General features: G+C 42.4%; 1 protein-coding gene across 2 annotated transcripts in view; it reads left to right on the top strand.

The window, feature by feature from the left end:
* Window positions 1–275: 275 nt before the first annotated feature.
* Window positions 276–8,243, top strand: part of Tmtc1 (transmembrane O-mannosyltransferase targeting cadherins 1) — a 102,532-nt gene continuing 94,564 nt past the window's right edge. For both annotated transcript variants that reach the window (XM_032905431.1, XM_032905430.1), the window contains exon 1: window positions 276–1,342. In XM_032905431.1, coding sequence (XP_032761322.1) covers window positions 1,200–1,342 — 143 coding nt within the window. In that variant the 5' untranslated portion in view covers window positions 276–1,199. The remainder of the gene's footprint in view (window positions 1,343–8,243) is intronic.

The following is an 8,243-nucleotide window of genomic DNA, read 5'->3' as shown; positions in this document are numbered from 1 at the left end:
CAACTCTCATAAGGAGAAAGAGAGGAAAGGGAAGATACATAAGAGAGCAGTGCAGAGAGAAGGAGGCAGCTTTACTAGGAGAGTTTTACAGAGACAGGTTTCAGAGAGAACAAGATAGACACAGGTGAGGACAGAATAGGCCAGAGAATGAGAAGGAACCAGAAGATTAGAACAGATTGCCAGTTAGTTTGAAGCCAATCAGAGCAAAAAGTCAGAGACCAAGAGAGAAGCCAGATTGAATCAGGAGTTTGAGCCAAAGTGGCTGAGTTGAACCAGCCAGCCAGAGTTCAGAAAGAACTAGAAAAGGTGAGCTTACTCAGCAATAAGTCTTAGAGGCTGAAAACATTCTTAGCCTAGATAAGATTATACAGAGTCTAGAGCTTCCAGGACTAGGCCTAGGTTAACAGACAGGCAGTAAGCCTCAGAGATGACAATTATATCAGGCAAATAAAAGATGGTTTTACAGTTTCCACTTCTCAAACTGCATGCGGCAGAATGGGGTGTTGAAAGCCCCATGCCCTGGCTCCAAAGTCAGGTCCTCAGTGTTTTCCCAGAGCTCAGTATCTTCACAGAGGGGAACATTGTGCTATAGAAGGTTGCTCTTAGGAGACTCATCTTTCCTTTCCTCTTTCAGGTGTCTAACAGGAAACAGCAACAGAAACTTCCTGCTTACCCTGAGACCATTTTTGAAGCGGGCCATTCTGGTCGTCAGTTATGTAAGTATATAATATGTATTTCAAATGTAGCTAGTAAAGGTTGTTTTCATTTCGGGAGTGTCTCAACTCAGAGATATGCTCTAGATTATTTAATGAACTCACTGCCAATATCTTGTAACGAAGGTTTGCAGGTGGTAAATGTTACTGTTGAACAGAGGTACATATGAAAGCACACATGGGAACCCAATGGCATAGTGTGAACGACACAGGGTTAGAGTCCTTCCAGAGAGTTTCCAAAGTGACCTGGCTGTATTAGTTATCTACTGCTACACACAGCATAGTCTGGTGGTGCCCAGAGGCATAGATACAGCACCTACTGCTTGTCCAGGCAGTTTTCGTTTGAAAGCTCAGCTGGATGGTTTCCTATATTGTGGTTTGGGGCCAGGGCTGTACAGGCAGGGTTATCCATCATCTATAAGGTAGAGGACAGTTGATTCCACTTTTCATAGATGATCAGAATGCTTGAACAAAGGTGGAAGAGGTATGAGCGGACATTTTACCAGGTCTTCTCATTCCTCCAAGGTGACTGTCATTTTGTATTTCCGCCTGTGGATAATGGGAGGAACTATGCCCCTCTTCTCAGAGCAGGACAACCCAGCGTCATTCTCGCCATACATCCTTACCAGGTCAGTGCATGCACCTTCTGTAAACTTTATTTGGTACTTAGTGTTGTTGGATATTTTTATTGCCATGAATCATTTGTACAAAATAACAGGTCTCATGCATTGCAAATGCATTCGTGTACATATCTTTTGAGTGGCTTTTAAAACAAGCTTTACAGAGCACAGCACAGAGATGTGTGCAGAGATTGGTTAGACAGCATAACCTAAAACCAAGGAAGGCTCAGAACAACTAGCAGAAAGGAGTGGTATTTGCAAAGAGTGGTAACTGTGCCTTTTACATCCTCAGAAGTTCTGGAGATGTGGAATTGGAAGTGATGTTGATGAATGATCCTGGTACACTGAGTCTACTGTTATGCACTGCTTTAAGATATGATCACGTTTACAAATTTAAATAGCTTCAGATTATAGTCTCTGTGGTGTTTTTTTTCTTTTCTTTTTTTCTTTTTTCTTTTTTTTCCTGGAGCTAGACAAGCACTCTACAACTGAGCTAAATCCCCAACCCCTTCTCTGTGGTGTTTTAAACATGAAGATATAATGTTTAATTATTTCCATAGACATATATGCTGTAAATATCTTATAATGTTATATCATTAAGATGATAATTTTATGGAAGTAACCTTTACTATTTAGGTGTATATATTTTTGTAATGTAATATAAATACATGGCAGATCTTTTGTTTCCAGATAGGGTCTCACTTGAACTTGAGATCTCCTGCCTCAGCCTCCCAAATGCTAGGATGAGAGACAAGTGCCATCACCCTTAGCTTATGACAAATCTTAAAACTGAACTTGATGAGTAGATGATTTATGGTTGGGCTTATTGGTATTCCTTAAAGATTATAGAATTTTGACCCCAGTCTTATGTCAGGCATCAGTCTTTATATGCCCAGTCAATTTAGTGTATGTGTTTTAATATACATCATTACTTATTTTTGCCTGTATGGTGTTTCTTATGTTTTGTGAGATTTTCTTTTTATTTTTAAATATCTATCTTATATTTTATCTTTTGATACTGATGGTCAGGTTGGTGCAAGCCAGCCTTCCCTTGAACCACACAGCCTGCTCCTTTTTCTCATGTAAACCTTTATTTTAGCATTCAAAAACAGTATCTTCCCAATCTGACATATTTTTATAATAAATATTCTGTTGAAATTGCTTTCATTTTTGACACCTGTTATGGACATGATCTTTAGTACCATTTCCTAAATGGTTAGTTTAGCTCTTAAGTAGTATAAAAACTTGGTGATGTTGTTAGTTCATACATTTCAAAGTGTTGTTCAGTCTTAAGCTTGACATCTCAAATTGTGCTCCCTGGTACTGTTGCCTGTCCTTTTTAGACCTCCGTCACTAACATTCAGGCTCCAGGCTCTTTGTCTGGGTATTTTTAGATGTGGCAGTTCATGGATGAGGGGTTCTGGTCCATAGCTTCTGCAACAGCTACATTTTATCTTTAAAAGGAAACAGGACATCAGATCTTGTCTCTGCTTGGTGAGCCCTCTCTCTTACTTAGGGTTACTATTGCTATGAGGAGACACCGTGACCACAGCAACTCTTATAAAGGAAAGTGTTTAGTTAGGGCTTCCTTATATGTTCAGAGGTTTAGTCCCATTGTTATCATGGTAGGTAGCACGATGGCATGCAGGCAGACATGATGCTGGGAAGGCAGCTGAGAGTTCTACAACCAGATGGGCATGCAGCTAGAAGAGAGAGTGAGCCACTGGGTCTGGCCTGAGCTTCTGAAATCTCAAAGCCTACTCCTAGTGACACATTTCCTCCAACAAAGGTACATCTAATTCAACAAGGCCATACCTCCTAATAGTGCCAGTCCTTGGTGACCAAGCTTTCAAATCTATGAGTCTGTGAGAGCCATTCTTATTCAAAGCACCACACCCACCAAACCCACCACGCCCACCACACCACTACACCCACCACACTCACAACTTGGAGGTGATGTCCTTTAATTGTGGGGTGATTTCAGCTCTGGGGTGATGTCATTTGTCCTTGTGATTTCCAACTGAGTTGTTTGTATATGAACTGAAGCAGCCATTCTTAGCTTCATTGTTACATGTGGTCTACTCCATGAACTTAGCAGCACCTGAGCCAGGGTGGAGAGAGAAAACAAATGCTTCAGGGACATGGAAAGAGAATATGCTGCTTTCAGCTCTCCAGCTGAGTGTTTCATTCATGTCCTGTGCTACCAGCAAACCCCAGTGTCTGGCTCAGGATCCTAGTGTCTGGATTCTACACTTGCTCTCTGATCATGGCCTTCCTAACTATACCTTACTAGTCACCAAGAGGGTAAGGCTGCCTTTCGCTTCTGGTTGTTGCCTAATGGCAACAATATCTGGTGGAATTCCTGGCAAAATGAGCCAAATATTTTCCATGTCTTGCCGGTTACTCCCAAGGTACAAGTAGATTTCTGTGAGGTCTGGTAGGCATTTCCATCTACCTCAGCTAGTCCAGTCTAAACAAAGTGATGGAATAGAGTACCTCAGCTACTTACCTTCACTTCCACCTTTAGAGTCTTGAAACAGGGCTTACTCGGTAGCCTAGGCTATACTCAAACCCATAACAATCCCCCTGCCTCGGTTTCCCGTGTATTTAGATTATAAGCTTGTATTACTATGCCTGGTTATATTCTTCTTCATTTCAAATAATATATTTCTGTTCTTGAGTTTCAGACTTCAAAATCCCCCACATTAGTTTTTTTTTTCCCCCACGACATTGAGACCAGAAATCCTGATGGAAACAGCTTAAGGGAGGAAAGGTTTATTTTGGTTTATGCTTTCAGAGGATGGCTTGGTCAGGTAACTGAATCCACAGCTCTGGGAGCAAATGGTAGCTAACTGTTCTAGGGAGCAGAGAAAGAGGCCAGAAGCCAGGCTGAGCTGTGAGGTGCAAAGGCTCACCCCCAGCAACCACCTCTTAATGGTTCCACAACTTCTCAAAACAGCACTAGTGGCTGGGGACCAGTGAGCCCATGGGCAACATTTCAAGTTCAAACCATGACACAGCCCTTATGAGCTCACTTGATCTCACCCTCCTGGTACGTTTGTCTCCAGTAGTTGCAGTTTCCTGGTCTGGTGCAGCCCATAGCCACTTCCTGTACTAGATTTGTAAACTTTGTAGGACTTTCACAGTCATCTTTTCTGCCACCTCAGAGGAATTATTTTCTTTTTTAAAACATATAAAGGTTACTCCCCCATCAGATGACACTTTTCAGTTTCTCCTCATTTAGTAGTGGCTGTACTTACTGTTTGTATGCTGTCTTTGAAAGTCCTTGCGGCTCTATAAGCATGTTTCCCATGCGTTCAGCTGTTTCCTGTTTAACTGAACTAAGTCATAAAGTCACTGTGGTATGTATGATCATGAGAAGTCTGGGAAGAAACATATCTACAGTATAACAGCATGGCAGGAGAGTCCAGGGTGCTGTTGGCTGTGACACAAGGCCCTGGCTCACTATAGGACATGTCATTGCTACTGACTGTGCTACAATTCTTACCTTAGAACCTAATACAGGGAGACCTGATAGGTGTGATTTCCTTCACCTCAGGTAGTATTCTAGTGTGCTTCTCCACCGTTGTGATAAAACACCATGACCAAAAGCAGCCTTGGGAGGAATGATTTATTTCATCTTAGAGTTTACAGTCCATCAATGAGGGAAGCCTAGGCAGGAACTCAAGGCAGTAGCTTGAAGCAGATACCAAGGAGAAATGCTTCCGACTGGCTTGCCTCCCCTGGCTTGCTCAGCCTACTTTCTTATATAGTCTAGGCTTACTTTTCTAAAGATGGTACTGCCCACTACAGGGTGAGATCCCCTATATCAATTAGTAATCAAGAAAATGCCCCACAGATATGCTCCTATATCATTTCAATGGAGAATTCCTCAATCATTCATTTGCTCAATCTTCGATGAGACCATCTATCTCCATTATAGCCTCATGGTCTGCCCCTTGTTTTACAACTTGCCTCTGTGTGTCTCCTCACAGTTACCACTCAGATTGTGGTGCTCCATGTTGTGCCCAGTTGTTCCTGGTATTTGGAAGGTTGATGGTTTTCTGATACTTAGCTTCCTGTTCATTGCTGCAGTCCTGGCATTCTTCTTGCCACCTTCCCCTCCCTATAACCCCACCATTCACTGGCCTTAGTGTCTTTAGCTCCTCAAATCCAGCCTCCTTGGTGCCTCAGTTTGTGTTCATGCTTTCCAGCTCTGCAGTGTCCTCTCTATTTTGTGACCACTGTAAAGCTTCTTAATCCCAATGACTGCCCCATTGCTTTTAGAAACACTTTGTTGTGGACTGTTTGCTGATGTCCCTTTACTCTACAGATAGGAATTTTTTGTTTTTGTTTAAGACACGTTTTCACTATGTACTCTTGGCTGGTCTGGACCTTTCTCTGTAGACCAGTCTAACTTTGAACTTGATTCATCTGCCTCTGCCCCTGCTTCCAAGTACTGGGACTAAAGACTTGTACCCTCATGTCCTGTTGTAAAATGGAGATTTCTTAAGATTTGAGACCCTGTGTTAAAGTCCTTGTACTGACTCACATGAGAGCATACAGAAAGCCCATCACTGTGCAAAGGCAACACCATCCTAGGTTTTCCTCTTGGAGACAGAAAAAAGTCACAGGTGTTTCTCCTGGAACTAGAAACTCCAGCTTTCCCGAGTGGGCCTTGTTCTCATGTGCATCTCCCATCAAGAAAAGGTAATCAAGAAAATCCTTGACTCCTGTGCCAACTATATAAGCAGACATAAATCTTTTTTGCTAATATCTTCACAGATACTATTCTTATGAAAGGCATTTGTTCCTAAACTTTACCAAAATCTTGGGGCAAAAGAACAGGTCTGTGTTGTTACAGGTTCATGACACAAGTAACCTAGGTTATGATCCTACATGGATTCTTGCAGCTGCTCTTCCCTGGAGAACTTTCATTGGCTTTATTCTTTCTTTTTTTCTTGCTTGATTGATTGTTTGATTGCTCTCTCTCTCTCTCTCTCTCTCTCTCTCTCCTTCCTTCCTTCCTTTCCTTTCCTTTCCTTTCCTTTCCTTTCCTTTCTTTTTTTTTTCTTTCTTTCTTTTTTCCTGAGTGCTAGATTAAAGGCTCCAAGCCCTGGCCATTCCATGGACTTTTAAATCTATGTACCTACCTACTGACTCTTGCCTCAGTTCTTTGCTTATCTCTACCTTCCCCCACTTCTGTTTATTTTCCTAATACATTCCTGATAGTCCCAAGATGTACAGGCAATATAATTATCTCTGATTCCATCTGCATATCACACGGTAAGACTAGGCTATGGATCCTGCTGCCTTCACAGCTCTGGGCTGTGAATGGCTTGCATTTTATAGTTGTGCCAGCTGGAACAGCTGATTCGGCGAAGAAGAGGAAGCTGGTGGGGCTCACACCTCTCACAATAAAGCTTTCAAGTTCATATCACAAAAGTGGGTGGAAATAAAATGTGATGCTCCCTTGTAATAAGATAGTTTATGACTTGCTTTCAACATTCAAGGATGCGCAGTGCTGTGTTGTTGCTGCCCACCCACATCCAGTCTCTCTCTTTGTCCCTGACCTAATGATGTGCTGTTTTGAAAGTTGTCATGGATAGAATATCAACACAGTCATCATCATTTCTATCTAAAGAAAAAAATCACTACAGCATGTTCATGACGCTTGCCACCCCAGAGTTGGTGATTCTGTAACACTGTCAAGTGTTCAGTCTACCGACTGCTCCTGTTTCAGCTTTCAGAGACCATCACCTCTGCCCACACCAGAAGCCATTTGCCCCAACAACTGCTGGAAGGCTGGAAGTAGTGCAGTGTTTTCAGTGAGCTTTGGAGAGCTGCCTGTCAGAAATGCCTGATGGAGCCCATGGTGGTGTCTGCTTATAAGATGATGATTGATAACACAGTTAAAAGAATTGTTTTATTCAGTCTGAGGTCTAGGTTTTGTAGAAACAACTCTTCCCCTATATTTTACTGTTAGTGACTGTTTTCAGTAGCATGAATCATGAGAACAGAACCCTTAAGCCTGTCGCTATCTTCACAGACCTCATCCATTCTGTTAACCCACAGCATCAGCTATTGAGTCTAGGTACCAGCTATCCCCCTGCCCCTTCGATTTAAATTTGATATTAAAATACTGTCCTTCAACCACATAACCCATGCCTGTCTTCTTACCACTAATGCAATGTAAACACCTTTATGGAGAGTCGGGCCAGAGCTTATCACCTTCAGCATCTAGATGCACACAGAATGAGTTAATACTGGCTGGATTCAAGAGAAAGCTTCCTGCCGATTGAGAAGGACAGTGTAGGAAGTGATGTCTTCAGGCTGTTCTTGGTCCTGGAGATGATACTGAGTAGACTGTGTCTTCATAGCCCTGTCATTCCTGGGACAGAAGAGCCTGGAGACGTCTACTGAAGCAAGAATGGAATGGTTTGGGAACTGGGAGGTTGACGGTAAGCAGCTACTATAGAGGAGCAGAAAAAACCATCAAAACCCACAATCTTAGTCCCTAAACCTGGTGGGTCCAAGTAGAGTCCACAGGGCAAATGTCCAATGGTTAGGTGATGTTAACATCAAATTTCAACAGAGCTCACAGCAGTAATATCCTTAAGAGTCAAGACAGAGACAGTCCAGATGTCCACTTATGGCAAATTGCATCAGTTGGAGGGAGGTTGTTTAGCACTGAGAATGGATAAAGTTCCATAGGTGAAGAGGATGAGGATTCCAGCAACACATTCTTTACGAAAAACAAACAAGAACTACTGCTTGTGTACAGTTTTGTTCCTGTGCCCCAGTCAAGGAAGTGTGTTGTGTTCATCCTTCTCCTTAGCCAGTAGGTTCACTCAAAGTCACACATACGTCCATGTGTACTTCTGCCTTTAAATCACTCTGTATTTTCCTC

The sequence above is a fragment of the Rattus rattus genome, chromosome 6 (assembly GCF_011064425.1).
Source record: "Rattus rattus isolate New Zealand chromosome 6, Rrattus_CSIRO_v1, whole genome shotgun sequence".
NCBI classification, from domain to species: domain Eukaryota; kingdom Metazoa; phylum Chordata; class Mammalia; order Rodentia; family Muridae; genus Rattus; species Rattus rattus.
Note: the sequence above shows the minus strand (reverse complement) of the source record. Positions and strands in the feature narration are given on the sequence as shown.